The 17,345-nt window shown below is 43.6% G+C and overlaps 1 protein-coding gene and 1 pseudogene across 1 annotated transcript in view; one reads left to right on the top strand and one right to left on the bottom strand.

Annotated features, from left to right (window-relative positions):
- LOC109258064 (sulfotransferase 1C1-like) overlaps positions 1-2,387 on the top strand; it is a 50,487-nt gene extending 48,100 nt beyond the window's left edge. The window contains exons 7-8 of the mRNA XM_019434614.2: positions 436-616; positions 850-2,387. Of these exons, the coding sequence (XP_019290159.2) occupies positions 436-616; positions 850-962 (294 nt within the window). The 3' untranslated portion in view covers positions 963-2,387. The remainder of the gene's footprint in view (positions 1-435; positions 617-849) is intronic.
- A 6,421-nt stretch (positions 2,388-8,808) lies between these two features.
- Positions 8,809-12,640, bottom strand: LOC109258047 (uncharacterized; annotated as a pseudogene).
- Between the last annotated feature and the right edge of the window lie 4,705 nt (positions 12,641-17,345).

Genomic DNA, 17,345 nt, shown 5'->3' with positions numbered 1-17,345 from the left:
TCATACCATGACTCACCTGCAAAATTTTTTCTCCTTTATACAACTTTTCCTCATCTCTACCAGGAAACATAATTGCTGCTTTCAACAAATCTCATGGATCTCTCTCTCTCAATCTTTCTCTCTGTGTATGTGTGTGTGTGTGTGTGTGTGTGTGTGTGTGTGTGTGTACAGCATGTTTTCTGGGCCAGTTCTTACAGTTAGTTATGTCTACATTCATCTCCCTATTGCAGCATGAGCCTCCTGAGGGCAGGAACAGCTCTCATTTTTGTGTCTTGGCAGCACCTTTGCACATAGTCGTCACCTGAGGGATGTTTATTGAATATATTTGAACTGATCCCTTAACTCATTTCTCCCCAAACACTGTTTGTCCACACAGAATGTCATCCTTAATGGAAAACTCAAATTATTTGCTTTGTATAACTATTCTACATACAGGACCCAAAGCGGGAAATTCAGAAGATTTTGAAGTTCTTGGAGAAAGAAATACCAGAGGAAATTCTGAATAAAATCATCTATCACACCTCCTTTGATGTAATGAAGCACAACCCAATGGCCAACTACACCACTTTCCCTATCAGCTTCCTGGACCACTCTATCTCCCCTTTTATGAGAAAAGGTACGTTAAGACTCATATTCTCAGATGCCAGATTGGACGCTGTGGTCCCCATGCTCTGCTTAGATTTTCCAGTAATGTTTCTTGCCCCATTATGCATTCTTGTCAGTGACACTACATAATTTTTCAGAGGCAAACTTCCTTTTTTTTCCCACTCTTATCCTGGTTCCAAGGGTGTGTGCTCACTCCACCCTGTACTCTTGTGTGGTAATCACTGAAACTTTGCTCCATTTCAGGGATGCCTGGGGACTGGAAGAGCCATTTCACTGTGACCCAGAATGAAGAATTTGACAAGGACTACCAGAAGAAGATGGCAGGGAGCACCCTGACCTTTCGCACAGAGATCTGAGGGCAACAGGGGAGCCCATCAGTCAAGGACCTCCTTCCTAGATTTTAGACACTTGAGCCTCATAATCAAGAATACTTAAACTTTAATCCTGAGCTTTCCTACACTCTCAGAAATTCTATGCCACTGTGATATACTTCATCCAAATGCAACCAAATCTTGGGTAGAAATTTAAAATTAAATTACATGATCATTCACATAGACACCCACCACATGATGGTGTGCTTATCTTCAAACCCATGATATAACCCAATCACTATCTCACAATAGCCTGGCTCCCTGGATGCAAAATTCATTAAAAGAGAGAAATAGAGTAGAGTAGAACTTCAACATAAGATAAAGTGAGTGAGAAGCAGAGAAGGAGAAGGTGAACACTATGGAGAATGTGAAAAGGGAACCAGGTTTTATCCTTAACCATCAACAACGAGACACAGAGGATGGCCCAGCTCTTGGAAGTATTAGGTTATGAGGTGCAGAAGGTAAAAAGAAGGGAAGCCAGTGAACTGTGCCTGACTCAGGAGGTCTCAAGCTGGACATGAAGAAAGGCCAGAAAGGAATGGGTGATAAGCAGCACAAGAAACAGAAACAGATGCAGTTCACTTTTGAGACCAACACAAGGCAGACAGGCAGAAAACAATATATATTTCAGATGGGCTTTTTAGAGAGAAATGGAGGAAAAATCTTCAAATTAGCCCCCCTCCCTCAAAGAAAATAAAATACCAGCACCACATGCATTTTAAGAAAATCTTGAGTATCACATCTCTGGAAGGATCATCTTTCATGCTTCTTAAAAAGAAGCTCTAAGCAAAATGGTCAATATTGATAAATTATTCAGCTACACATGTAATTATGTTCTGCCTCTTTTTTTCATTAAAACCTGTCTCAAGAAAGTGTCTAGCATCATTTACACAAGTAGTGTGAATATCAATGTATTATTTTAAAAGGGTGTCAGGAAGGTACAGTTTGTGGGAGTACTGCATTCCTATGCCACTAAATCATAATATAGAGAATATTATCAACTCTGTGCAGGAACAAAAGAAGCCCCATTTGCATTCTTTCATCGTCATACTTTCTAAGCATGAAAATCATTAACCACATGGCAAATAATCCAGTACAGTATTTGTGCAGTGCCAAGCTGCTCTGAGGAAATACATGGTGAAGTGAACCAGCATGATTGAATAGTAAATACATTTTTTATCAGTGAACACCCACACCACATTCCCAGCTCACATTCTAAGAGCTACCTAAAAATATAGACAGCAGACTGCTAAAACTCCCTTTCTGTACACAGTATGACCTGGGCAAATAAAGGGAATATCTGTAATGCGTCTGGAGTTCACAAATTGGGAAAATGTGCAGCTATTCTTTTATGAATTGTAAGATTCTTTTTACTTTCATTATAAAAATAAATTCCATTCTTGTATTCTCCATCAGTTTCAGTTGCAGAGTATTCATGGATTTCTCTCTCACGTTCTGATATATGCTTTAAAACAATACTTGGAGTACTAACAAGAAGTAATGGCTTCATTCAATTTTAGTTAGTTAGTTAGCTACCTGGTTAGTTATTTTGAGAAGGGGGCAGGGAGGGCAGAGAGAGAGAGATAGAATCCCAAGCAGGCTCCATGCTGTCAGCAGAGCCCAAAGTGGGGCTCTATCTCATGAATCACATCTGAAATCAAGAGTCTGAGGCTTAACTGACTGAGCCACTCAGGTGTCCCAGGCTTCATTCAATTTTAAGTCTTTAGTCCCAGCTCTATAAAATGATGATGATGGAGAAGGTGACTATCCACGTATCCAGGGCAATATAATATCCTTCTAATCACATATTACATATTTACACACACACACACACACACACACACACACACACATTCCTCTATATACTGTGGTCGTGTAAGATGATATTGTAAATATTCATGCCTAAGGGATTTGGAGCCATGCACTTAGGAGAGAAAAACAGAGTAATGGGAAATGGAACTGAGCTTGGAATCCTGAAACCAGAATAAGAGGTTGAGGAATCCGGTCACACTGCCCAAAGACTTCACTGGTGATGAGATGACTAAGAATCAACAGGTGGGACCCAGCAGAGCTAAGTGAACTCATGTCCCTGCTCCTGGCCAGGCCCATTTTTTAGCACATTCCTGGAGCTGGAGCATATTGCCTGCACCTCCTCCAGGCTGTAATTCGGTTCATCTGGGCACTCAGAACACTGCCATCACAACCTGGGGTTCCGGGGATCCTTTCTGATTATCTAACAAATACCAAAACCTTCCTAACTGGCATGTTTAGAAAAAGAAAACCAAGGCTTAGTGGAAATATGGTTAGAAAGGCAGTTTTTCCCTAGTAGAACGCTGGGATCAGAGTGTCTTTGTCATGGAAAAGTCTGTAAGTGTGAGGTAGCCCTGAGCAGAAGCTCCCCTTTCCCAAAATAGTGTAGCCTTCTTGGTCCCTCCGTCCTTCCAAGCCATCTGTTGTCCCAGGCTCCTGGGCCCTTCTTTTGCTCTTTGGTATTCTATGGGTTTCCCATCCTAACATACCCAAGCCCATTGCCTACCCTTGGAGAAGAGGATCTCATTCCCCACCCTGCATCCACCAGTCTTCTGTCCCTTACCCATCTCACTCATAATAAACCTGTGTGGGGTTTGCTGGTAATGAAACTTCAAAACATCCATCTGCGTCAAACTTAGTCCACATAATCTGGAATATTCTGAATTCAAGTATGTGAAATGGTAATAACAAATGATGGAGAGGGGCACCTGGGTGGCTCAATCTGTTAAGTGTCTGACTCTTCATACCAGCTCAGGTCAGGACCTCATGGTTTATGGGTTAAAGCCCTGCACTGACAGTGTGGAGCCTCCTTGGGATTCTTTCTCTCACTCTCTGCCCTTCCTCTGTACTCTCTCTCTCCCTTTCTCAAAATAAATAAATAAACTTTAAAAAATGATGGAGAAAGGAAGGCAAGGCATGGGAATAAAAACTCTTAAATCTTTCTAGGTATCCACTTTTTTTTTTTTTTTTTGGCTTGAAGAAATTAGAGTTTATACTAGTGAAATCTGATGACCAGCTTTCTTCTGAGTTTACTTTTCAGTGGCAAACCATCCACCCTCCTTCATCATCACTGCCCTGCCCTTCTCTCTCCCTACTTTGTTGTTGGTCTAGGGGTCACAAGGCTGGAAAACTATAGCTCCTGGGCCAAATTCATTTCATTTGGTATGCATGGGAGCTAAGAGGATTTTTCTATTTTAAAAAGGTTGTTGCAAAAACACCAGAAACAAAGAAGAAGGGATCCTTAAAGCCTGAAATATCATCTACTATCCTGTCTCAGACCTGAGTTTCTGGATCTGCTTTATCTGGACCAGGACTTGGTGTGAATGAGTCTAGAGGCATCCTGAAGGTCCATATTTGTGAAGACTCAGACTCCCACATTTGGAATGCAAGAGCAGGAGTCCTGGATGGGATCAAACTGAAGCCCCAGAAATCTAGATCTTGCCAGAGCTTCTCCTTCTGCTTCCCAAAGAACAGTGCAGGCACCTCCAGCAACAAAAGTATGTGTACCTAGGAGAGGCCTGCCTCCTTCTGAGGCTTGTGGGGGCAGTACTTCCAGCCAAGTAGGCCCAGACAGGGCCCAGGGCAGCAGAGATGCCCAGCTCCTAAGGTGGGGTCTGCCCCACCACCCTCATCTGGACGCATCTCCGAGAAGCAGCACACATATTTTGGGTTCTAGGAGCAAGCAGGTGAGCATATCCAGGACCCATGGTGGGTGTGGACCAGGCTAGCAGGGATTATAAAGTAAGTACAGAGTGTGGCTATCATGCAGTAGTGGGAACAATGTCCCCAGCCAGGAGAAGATGAAGACCAGGAAGGGTTGCAAGTGGCTAATGGACATCTCTCTGTGTATTAGGTCACCCCTGTGAACCCCTGTATTGCCAAGGTCTGTGGGTAATCAGTCCCCCAGGAGCAGTCATTGGTGGGGTCAGGCTCAAGTCCAAAGTTTGGCAGGAAAAGCAGGACTGAATGGCTAGGGCTTGGTCCACACTATGCTTAAAATTCCACAGTCCATCATAGCCTTGACCAGAAGACCACTGACTGCCTCCCTGAGTTCCTGGGAGCTGGAGAACATCCCCGACCACCACCAGGATTAGCAATGTGGAGTAGGGAACTGTCGGGGTATGCAGAGAAGCAGGCCAGGCAAGCTTCCTACATGAGGCTCTTTTTACAGAGTTGGCTGTGACACCCAAATATAAGCTCAGCTATCCTTGCCAGCACCATGTGCTATGAACACAAGACACTAGCACAGAGCATGTCCCAGCTCTGCCCTCTCAGGTCCTAGGGAGATGGGATTTGGTGGAATGGCAGGTCACTACCCTGCTTCTAGAAGCAGCAGGAAGCTGCAATTGGCCACAGGTTGCCCCCAAGGCAGAGAGTTCTCAGGGCTCTCCAGAAGCCCATGGCATCCCCTGTTTGCGATTGGTTTCCAGAAGCAGACCTTGGAATGAAGATTCCAAGTAACTTATTTTATTTTATTGTTTTTTAATGTTTATTTATTTTCGAGAAAGGGAGGGAGAGAGACACAGTATGAGTAGGGGAGGGGCAGAAAGAAAGGGAGACACAGAATCCAAAGCAGGCTCCAGACTCTGAGCTGTGAGCACAGAGCCCGATGCAGGGGCTCGAACTCACAAGCCGTGAAGTCATGACCTGAGCTGAAGTTGGACGTTCAACCTACTGAGCCACTCAGACACCTCTGCAAGTAACCTATTTTAAAAGTGATCCCATGAGAACCCTCTTGCACTGTTGGTAGGAATGCAAACTGGTGCAGCCACTCTGGAAAGCAGTGTGGAGTTTCCTCAGAAAATTAAAAATAGACCTACCCTATGACCCAGCAATAGCACTTCCAGGAATTTACCCAAGGGATACAGGAGTACTGATGCATAGGGGCACTTGTACCCCAATGTTTATAGCAGCACTCTCAACAATAGCCAAATTATGGAAAGAGCCTAAATGTCCATCAACTGATGAATGGATAAAGCAATAGTGGTTTATATACACAATGGAGTACTACATGGCAATGAGAAAGAACGAAATATGGCCCTTTGTAGCAACGTGGATGGAACTGGAGAGTGTGATGCTAAGTGAAATAAGCCATACAGAGAAAGATAGATACCATATGTTTTCACTCTTATGTGGATCCTGAGAAACTTAACAGAAACCCATGGAGGAGGGGAAGGAAAAAAAAAAAAAGAGGTTAGAGTGGGAGAGATCCAAAGCATAAGAGACTCTTAAAAACTGGGAACAAACTGAGGGTTGATGGGGGGTGGGAGGGAGGGGAGGGTGGGTGATGGGTATTGAGGAGGGCACCTTTTGGGATGAGCACTGGGTGTTGTATGGAAACCAATTTGACAATAAATTTCATATATTGAAAAAATAAAAATAAAATAAAATAAAAAATAAAAGTGTTCCCATGAGAGAATAATCAGAGAATGGGAAACAGGAAGGGGAGGGATTCTGCACAGTCCCAGCCTCAGTCTCATTCTCTAGGGAGTCCCTCATTCCTGGGAGAGTCCTTCCTAGAGGCAGGGCAGGGAGCTGGGCTTTCCTTTCCTGCCCTCAGTCCCTCCATGTGGCTGCCCCAGGGGGATGTCAGCTCCCAGATTCCTGTGTTGTCAGAGCTTCTGGGCAAAGCCATTCAGTGCCAAAGGGCAGACTTCCTTCTCTGAAGGAAGCAGGCCAGGGCCTATAAGAAGGAAGCACATTCCTGGGGCATGAGATGGAGGCTGGGGGTGCCAATCCACGGGAATCTGGGCAGGGCACCAGTAGTGCTGCCCCATTCCAGAGCTTTTAAAGAGGAACCCAACCCTGAGTCCCATGTGAAAAGCACACCGCTGTGGTAGTGCCACCAAGAACCATGAGTTCTGCATAATTAGAATGCTTTATTCTGAGGCCAGGCCCTGTGTAGTCAGACCACAGGGTGAGGATGGGGACTGGCAAGGGAGAGGAATGGCAGTGTGGGCGCACGTGGGATAGGCCTGCCAGCTCAAGTCCCCCTTCTTATCCCACCACACCCTGTTCCCTGACACATGGTGTGTAGCCACTCAGGTGGGAACCACCTGGAACCTTAGGCGCATACCCTAATCCCCTCCCATGGAGCAGAAATTAGGAGGTCCCAGCCAGCAGGGGTGCCAGAGAGCATGTCCCCTGTCACACAAGTCCTACTGTGATCAAGAGAGCAGAGTCAAGAATTAAGTCTGAAATGGGGGACTGAGAGACAAGGTGGCTAGAGAAGATGGCCTGGAGAGGGCCTGAGCGTGTGTCAGGACTGCGACACAAAGCTGAAGGAGAAAGGGATGGGAAAGAGGACAAGATGGGTGGGGAAAGTGAGCATCAGAAAGGATTTGGGGGTAAATACTGGACCCTTGAAGTAAGATGATGGCAAAATTCCTAACCAGGTGAGCACCACTTCACTAAAAGGGACAAAATACTGCCTTATTTTCTGGATATAAATATTTATTAAATACTTTATTTCTGAGAGAAAGTTGAAAATTTGAAAACTTTTATACTTTCCCGCTTGACATTGAATTTTACAACAAAATCTCTTATTGAGATACATACATAGATAGATGATAGACCTAGAGAAAAAAAATTGAAGCTGTTTTAAAGTGCATTTGATTTTGTGCACATGTCTTAACACCTGGCACAATGTTTGCCTGGCACATCAACCCCAGCAAGATGAAAGATTTGTCTTTTCAGACAGTCTTTAGGAATTCAAGCTGGTATTATATTACGTCAAAGAAGATCTAGGGGCACCTGGGTGACTCAGTTGAGTAAGCATCCAGCTTCAGCTCAGGTCATGGTATCTCATGGTTCATGAGTTTGAGCCCCACATCAGACTTGTTGCTGTCAGCACAGAGCCCACTTAGGACCTTCTGTCCCCTTCTCTCTGCCCCTTCCCTGCTTGTACTCTCTCTCTCAAAAATAAATAAATCTAAAAAAATAAAAGATCTAAAGCTGAAAAAAATACTTTGAAATCATAAAGCAATCTGCATACAAAGCTTCATACAGCAAGCCTGTCAAGGTGAGTGATAAAAGACCTTGGAGTTCAGCTTCTTTCTGGAATGTTGTGAAAAATGTAAGTCGTTCATCAACAGAAGTAGAAGTCCTCCATTCCTCAGGAACCTGACTCATCTTCTCACTCAAATAGGAGAGCATGCTTGCACCTCTGTCAACTAATCCAATGGCATTTCATAGTACATATATTTCTTATTAGGAGATTGGGGGTTCATTCTAAGAAAGAGACTGAAGACTACATGCTTCCCTCTGGGTTGGAGGTGGAAACAAGAGAATCATCTAAGTTTCCTTTAAGTCTAGCGTCTATGAATTTGAAATTCAGATCTGAATATATTCTGCCCCCTTCAAAAACTCCAAATGGTGCTCCTGTGTGATTCACTCGCACATTGAAATATCCAGTCTCAAACCCTCCCCACGATTGTTATATTTTCAACTGCCTCATAGATATTCCCACCTACAGTACCTGTGGCACTTCAGTCTCAGAAATTTTTAAAACCTAACTCATTCTCCTTCTCTTCCCCTGTTCCCTCTCCCTCATAAACAATTGCTCCTGATTTCCAGTTGCTGTTTATAGGAGCACTATTTTCTTGGGAATTTTTCTCCTTGATGTCCTACAGCTTAAATACTATGATGTTATGAAGTAAATACTTAAATAACATGATGTAAAGTCAGTACATAAACACAAACGTATTCATAACAAAATAAGGAGGAAATTCTCATAGTAGTTACTGTTCTCATTAATGTAACTGGTAATGTGGTCATAGCTGGTATTCATAATTAGCTTCTTCTATTCCATATTCCCTTTGCCTTCAGTAAGCACCTCATCAGGTTGTGGTTCTTTACCTGGTGGGGGTACCCAAATATTCATTCCTGAAGCATCTGGACCATTAGTATCCTGCCTGGATTGGGTTGTTGTAGTTTTTCAATGATCTTAATCACAGGGCATGGTAATACTCAATGATGCCCTACAGGATTTCCTGTATTCCAGACATACTCTTCCTCACCTCCATTGTGGAGTATAGTCCCCTTGGTAGCAAACAACTACTTTCTTTACCTGTTGATTCAGAGGCATGAGGAGCCCAAAATGGCCTGGCAGCAATCTTAATTTCCAATTCAATGAGTCTCCTGCTGGAATCATCCTTCCCTTTGGAACTAAGGCCTCTAGATCAGTAGAGCAGAAGCTTACAGGAACAGGAAGCAAAACTTTTGCTGGTGGGTCTCTGGGTGTTGATAGCAATTGGTGCCATTATTCTTATTTCCACACCTCATTCCTGGACTCATGAATCCTGGCTATGGGAGAAACAACACCATACATTGAATGTTGATTCAGAGACTATAGAGCCTCCTAACATATCTTACCACCCCACCTGCACTGTAACTGAGTCTTCAAAAGGACATTCCACAGTTCTATCAAGCCAGCTGTTTTAGGACAGTGGGAATGGTAAGACCAGTGAACAGATTCTGCGAGTACAAGCCCCTTGGCTCACTTCACTTACCATGAAATGATTCCTTGATCAGAAACAAGGCTGTTTACTATAACTTGGTGCTGGATAAAGCATTCTGTAAGACCATGGATAATAGTTTTGGCAGAAGCATTGCATCCAAGGAAGGCAAATCGTATTGTAACAGCACTCCAACAGGTCTTATATGTTAACTTGCTTCAAGGTAGGCACTCTTTGCTTGCTGACCTAAACCCCATAGTTTATAGCAGAATCAACCTACTTCCCTTCAGAGCCTGCAGACCCCTGGCCTTGAGGAAGGAAGGACTAGACTTTCTGGAAGATAAGGCCTTACCGCACTCGAAAACAGCCACCACTGACCATGGTATCCTCAGTAAGAGACATCTGGGTGTCTTGATTCCTAGTACAGGCAGTGGGAATCTGGACTTCCTTGCCAGGACATGGCTTGCTGGCTGCAGGGGCATCCTTTACTGAGAGACACCTGGGAGCCTTGATTACTGGCAGAACAGAGGATTCTGGAGGCCTTGCAAGGACAAATGATTAACCCCTGAGCATCAGTTTTTCCTGCATGTAGCCCGCTCCCCCATTTTCTCTCTTTTCCACTGGTTCCTTTGGATAGGGAAGACAGTCTTGGGACATGAGTCCACCATCTTCCCAGGTTGCCAGCTTCCTGAATAAAGCAACTTTTCCTTTTTCATCATCACCTGTCTCTTGAGTATTGACTTTGGAGCAGCAAGCAGGCCAAACTTGATTTCAGAACTGGTCCTTTGTCCTGCAACAATATCTGGAGTAAGTGTCTGTTCCAGTGGGAACAAAATGCTGCCCCTTTCATGGTGGAAGTGGCCTAATGCAATTAACCTATACCTGATTCATCACCCTGGGGAATGGTGCAGACCTAGGACTCTGGACTGGTCTCTGCTGCTGGCAGATAGGACACTCAGCAGTGCCCATAGCCAGACTTGGGGAATGAAAGCCCATATTGGTGATCCCACATATAACCTCCACCCTGCTACCATGGCCACTTTGTTCACAAACCTACTGGGCAATGACAAGTGTGGCTGGGGAGAGAGGCTGACTGACATCCACAGAACAAGTCATCCTACTCACTTGATTATCACTGAGGTCACTGAGCATTCTCACAAGATACAGATATCTTCACATTATTTGCCCACTGAGAAAGGCCTATCCACATATACCATGCCCAAATTTCTTTGTCACCAATTTTCCAACATATTCCTTCCAAGTCCTTGACCATCAGCCAAACAATTGGCCATAGCCTACAAATCAGTATATAATTACACATCTGGTCATTTCTGCATCAAAGTGAACAATGAGGTTCATTGCTTGAAGTCATACTTCAAAGATGCCCCATAAAGGGGCTATAGCATGCAACTTCTATGTTCACGTGGACCCTGCATATCCTGCAGAAGCATCTGTAAAGCAGGCCTGAGTCTTCTCTTCCTCTGTTGACTGATGGTAGAAACTCCCTATGAGGCCACAGGTGTAGGCTGGGAGAGAGAAGGCCATGTAGCAGGAGCCGGACCATGGGTATTGGAGCCACTTCATGTAACTTACTTGTGCCCAAGGGCCTGCTTGGGTTTGATCATGTATATACCACCTCCATCTGATTATGGAGTGCTGCTGTGCACACCCAGCTTTATAATTTGGTGGGTCAGGTAACACCCAATTCCTGATGGGCAGCTCAGGCCACACGACAACTTGGCGGCTCAGGGTTAAGTGTTCAGTCTCTACTAAGACCCAGTAATAGGCCAAGAGTTGTTTCTTAAGATGAGTAGTTATTTGAAGAGCTTGGCAAGGCTTTAATCCAAAATCCCAAGGGCTGCATTTCACCTGTAGGAGTCCATCAGATGCTCTGAACAGCATCCTTCTCTGCCACTGCCATTCCAAGCACTGTTGGATCTGCTGGGTCACATGGCCCAAGTGACAGAGCACCTTGCACAGTAGTCTGGACCTGCTGCAGAGCCTTCTCTTGTTCTGGGCCCCACTCAAAACTAGCATATTTGTCGGGTCACTCAGTAAATGAGTCAGAGTAGCACACCCAAATGGGGAATATGTTGCCAACAAATCCAAAGAGGCATCCTAGGCACTGGGACTTTTGGTTGTGGGAAGGGCTAGGTGCAACAACTTATTCTTCACCTTAGAATGGTTTCTCAACATGCCCTGCACCACTGAGCCCCTAAGAATTTCACTGAGGTAGGAGGCCACTGAATTTTTGTTGGATTTATTTCACACCCTGTGACATGCCAATATGTCTAGTGTCCAATAAGCCTAGTGCTCAATAGTTCCAATCAGCATAATATCAACAACGTAATTGATCAGCGTGATATCTTGTGGAACGGAAAGGTGATCAATTATGACATAGAGCTGGAGAGCTGATGTACCTCAGAGGTTGGACAGTGAAGGTGTATTGCCAGCCTTGCCCACTGAAATCTAAAGTGCTGGTGGTCTCTATGAACAAATATGGAGAAAAAAGCATTGGCATGGTCAATAGCTGCATACCAGGTACCAGCAATGCATTAATTTGCTCAAGCAAGGAGACCACATCTGGTACAGAGGCTGCAATTAGAGTTAATACCTGGTTGAACTTACAATAATCCACATCATTCTCCAAGCTCTATCTGTCTTCAGCACAACCCAAATAGGAGAGTTGAATGGGGATGTAGTGGGACTGCATCCCTCCAGTCCTTGATGGTGACATTAATCTCTACAGTGTCTCCAGGAATGTGGCATTGTTTTAGGTTTACTATTTTCCTGGGTGGAGGCAGTTCCAGTGGCTTCCACTCAGCCTTTCCCATCACAATAGCCCTCACTCTACAGGTCAGGAACAACCATGAGGGTGGATTCTGCCAGCTGCTGAATATGTGTATTTCTATTATGCACTCCAGAGCTGGGTAAATAACCACAGGATAGGTTTGAGGACCCACTGGACTCACTACAAGACAGACTTGAGCTAAAACTCCATTGATCACCTGACCTACTGATCACCTAAGCCCCTACTCTGACTAAGGGACCATGGTGATATTTGGGGTCTCCTGGAGCCAGTGTCCATTCAGAGCCAGTGTCCAGTAGTCCTTAACAGGTCTGATTATCTCCCTTTCCCAAGTGCACAGTTATCCTGGTAAATAGCTGTAGGTTCCTTTGGGGAGGGAGAGAGAAAGATTAACAGTATGTTTTTGATAGTTTACCAGGGTCTCTCCTCAAGAGGACCTGGCCTTCCTTCATCCTATGAGATTCTACGTCTGTAAACTGACTCCTGTCTCAGAATTGAGTGAGGAGCCTTAACGATCTGTTTTGATGAGTGAGGTTAGACTTTGTTCACTTGACCTAGAACTTTTCTGCTTATACAGATCAAGTAAGAATTTAGCAGGCTTCCTATTTCACTTCTAGGCACACCACAATCAATGAGGCAATGCCGTAGGTCTGTACACATCAGAGTACTTGAGCACTGGTTTGACTCAGCTGTCCTTTACAGCGACCTCTTGCTCAACTATAGACCCCAACAGTTAAAACCAGAAATAGACAATACCGCTTAACTAAGGCTCTAACAGAAACACGTTGTGCTTATTCCTTATCTCACTTTCTTGAGACAGTGACAAGGACATTTTACAATGACTGGATCAGAAAAGCCCTGACAGCAACAGAATGCCTAGAAGACCACATCTGGCACGTGATCACATGCTTAACACACACTGACCCCCACTGGTGACCACGTACTCTCTGCCTGCTCTCTTGCACACACCCATCACCTACCCCCAGCCTCTCCTTATAAAACTCTAGATGCCCATCTTGCAGGTGGAGAGGTCAGTTGTTAAGGCTTGAGCCTGCCACCTCCCTCAACTGCTGGCACTTGAAATAAATTTTTCCCTTCCTCTTTTCCAAACCCTTGCCTTCTGAGTTATTGGCTTCTCTTGCTACAAGTTTATCCATGTTTGTTCAGCAACAGTGTTGGCAAACTCAGTCAGGTGCTATGCTTCCCATTTGTCCAGCCCCATTGGGATTTAAGCAGTTGGCCATGGCAGCATGACAAGACTCACCTGTTTGTTTCCTGAATTAGTGGCTGTGATAGATGGATTGGTAACAACCATACCCACTTTGTCTCTGGTGGTTGAGTGCCATCCCTTGGCCCTGCCACCCCAGAATCTAACTACTCTCCTTGCATTAGGCTACCCAGTTCACAGACTGCAGGCCCCACAGTGAGGTGGGGACTTACAGTCACCAAACTCCACAAGTATGCCAGGCTTCCCTCATAAATTTATTCCTCGCAGCCATGGTGGAAAGGATGCCTTCTGGACCCTCCCAGTGTGGCTGAATAGGTCCTAAATGACAAATCCACTCTAATATTCTGGTCTCCCTAAGCCTTTGAATGTCTTCCTCTACATTAAACCAATTCAGGCACAGTATTTCTCATTGGCTTAGAGTGGGCCATCTCTTGGGCCATGCTTCAGGCAACCACCCACACAGTGCAATGCTCCCTAACCCCCAGAGTTGCAACAGTAAATGCAGAATCTCTGCTTAGTGGGCCCTCATGCATGAATTTGGCTTAATTAAATTTTATATTCCTTCCACCATTACTCCTCACCCTTATATACGTTCCTACACATAGTCCCAGGATTTGGTTTTATAAATTAAAAAACTCAAGTAGTTCTTTGGAGTGCAATGCACCTTCTTATGAGTCACACTGTACCTCACCTTTAGGGATCTTCTGGGACTTGAGTCTAGGTATTGGTCTAGAATCAAAGAAGGTGCTAGAGTGAGTCCTGAGAAGAATCAGCAGTTTCTTACAAGGCAGTTGTCTCAGGAGAAGCCAGTACAGTCTCCTCAGGCAATGCAGGGTCAATCCCTACCAATGGAAGTGGAAAGACCATTCTACTGGCAATGAAGATTCATCAGAATTCAGGGGGCACTGAATACCCAGCTCCACAATGGTTTCTATACACACACCCATTCTAAATTTCAGTATCTCACTCCTCCCAGTCAATAACCTCACTTTAACAGTAGATACCCAATGAGCTGGGTATTCTATTTGTGTTCTAATAATTGCATTGTATTGTAATCCAGCCACTTGCAGGATAGCTTCTGGGTTTGGTTTTTGACATCTCAGCCCTGCAGATGTAAGAGATGAGGATCTCTTTCAGGCAAGACATAGAGGCTTTCAGATCACTTATGTGGCATTTTAGCAGGGAATTCAAGCTCCTGAGCTTGTCATTTTCATTCCTCATTTTGTCCAGCAATATCTGTGTCCAGTGATGTTGCAAGCAACCAGCCAATCTAATTACACTCACCAGTTTATAATGACAAATGTTTGAACATATCACATGCATGATAACCCAGATCTTTGCTTCTCCCAAGTGCTTGATTAGGAGTATCCAATGGTGATATTTCACATATCTCTACTGCTAAATCATGCCAAAGGATGTTCTCTTTACTACCGGAAATAGTATCATTAGTGTCTTTAAATCTTATCATATTAGAGAGCCAATTCCAGGAACTCCCAGAACCAATTTGGAAAATTCATCCTTAAGATTCTATTCCTCCAGAACCACTCTTTGTACCAAAATCTTGTTAGAATTCTCCAGAGAAACAGAACCAGTATATGTATTAAAGAATTGACTCATACAATTATGGAGACTTGCAGAGCCAATGTCCCAGTTCCAAGCCCCTCAGGCAGGAGAATTCTTTCTTAATCAAGGGAAGTCAGTCTTTTGTTCTATTCAGGCCTTCAACTGAGTGGATGAGGCCCACTCACATGGTGGATGGCAATCTGCTGTACTCAGTCTACCAACTTAAATGTTAATCTCATCACAAAAACACAGAAAATAATATTTGACTGAACATCTGAGCACTTTATGGTTCAGTCAAGTTGACACATAAAATGAATCATAATAAGCATCTAGGTTTAAACATTGAAGTCATGTATTCTTAACATCTCACTCTCTAGTAATCCCCATGTTAGTCATATGCTGGGTCCAGTAATGTCCACTTCTGCTGACCTTCTCTTTCCCACTCTCCCTTATGCTTCAGTAGCACATACCCCTTGCCTAGGCTCCTAGAGAAACCTAGTAATAACCTTGTAAGTTTGCTCCCAGCTTCTACTCTTGTTTCTTCAACCCATTTTATAGTCTAATTCATATGGTTCTTAAAAGGCAGCTCTGAGTACGTCATTCTACTGCTTCAGCAGTAATCCACTGACTGTCAAACTAATCATACACTCTTTGTCATGAGAAACTAAAAAAGTCACCATAGTATATCTCCATTTCTCTACCCATCTGGTCTATACCAGTGGTTCTCAGGATCCTTACACACTCTTAAAAAATTTTTGAGAATCCCAAATAGATTTTACTTATGTGGTTTATATCTAGCAATATTTTCCATATTACAAATTAAAACAGAAATTTTTAAAACACAAGAATAATTCATATTAATTCCATCATCCCATCTGTCATCAAAACAATGGCATTCTCACAGATAATATAGCTCTGGAAAACCCCACTGTACAATCCTGAGAGAATGAGTGTGTAAAAGGCAAATATCGTTTATTATTATGGAAACTTTTGACCTGAAGATCCCCTGAAAGAGTCTCAGGGGTCAACATGGATTCCCAAAGCACATGTTGGGAAATTGCTGCTCACTGTTAAAGTCAAACAGGACTAGTCTCTGTTCCCCAGACAGATCTCACACACACACCCAAGATCCTCATCTTTAATGAGGCTGTTTCCTCAGTCTGAGTCCTATCTGCCCCACTAACTCTAATCTATATAACAAGGCTTTTTCTTCTCCTTTGAAAGAGGAACTTACATGTCATCTCCTTTGTGAGATTTTTCATGATGGGCCACCACCATTTGTGTGTGTGCGTATCTGTGTGTGTGTGTAAGTTTCCTTCTGCAGACTCTTCAGAGTATTTTATTTATGTCTCTTCTATGGTACTTATAGAATTTTCCCTTTCATTATTGCTGTTTATGTATTGATTTTATTTCTTCTTGTACACATACATTGTTCTCACCTTTCCAACACTAATTCCCCCTTCCACTATTACCATCTCAGTTTTGCTTTGACAAACTTCTCCTCCCCAAATGTATATAATTTCATGGAATTAGCCATAAAGGAACCCCACCTTTTTCTGGCCAAAGGGTGAAAATATGAGCCAAACTAGGTCAGTCAGATACTTAGCCCTGGAATTTTAATTATGAGCAGACACTGAATTTATTTGGGGCTCACTCAACTTGAGAGAAGTGCCTTGAAGAGAGATTGCCCGTTGAGTACTCTTCCTACATTCCTAGGGCTGCTTCACTTACTGCCCTGGTTCTTCCTCTTTTCTTTCAGTTTTGTAGGCTACCCTGTATCTTTCAAATAAAATATTTTTGTGTCTAACTTAAGCATGGTCAGTTGCTATTATTTGTGAAAAAATAACTCTAGTAAGCTGGCCTCTGCCTCAATACACACACACACACACACACACACACACACACGTCACAGACTTTGAGTGTGCAGTTCTCTCTTGTCCAGCAAGAGAGAGGATGCAGAATTGAATACAAGAAAGGCTAATATCCAGGAGGAGATAAGAGTCCTGAACAGGGGTTTTGTCTTTCCCTTTTGATGACCCCTTTCCTCTATAAACTTTTGTTTCTTCTTTCTTTCTTTCTTTCTTTCTTTCTTTCTTTCTTTCTTTTTTTCTTTCTTTCTTTCTTTCTTTTTCTTCCTTAGAGAGAGAGAGAGTGAAAAAGAACACGCATGTCCATGCAAGCATGTGTGCAGGGGAGGAGCAGAGGAAGAGGGAGAAAATCTTTTTTTTTTTAATGTTTATTTATTTTGAGAGAGGAGAGTGTCATCTGGGGATGGGAAGAAA

The sequence above is a fragment of the Panthera pardus genome, unplaced genomic scaffold (genome assembly GCF_024362965.1).
Source record: "Panthera pardus isolate Hobbes unplaced genomic scaffold, ASM2436296v1 HiC_scaffold_25, whole genome shotgun sequence".
Classification (NCBI taxonomy): Eukaryota; Metazoa; Chordata; class Mammalia; order Carnivora; family Felidae; genus Panthera; species Panthera pardus.
Note: the sequence above shows the minus strand (reverse complement) of the source record. Positions and strands in the feature narration are given on the sequence as shown.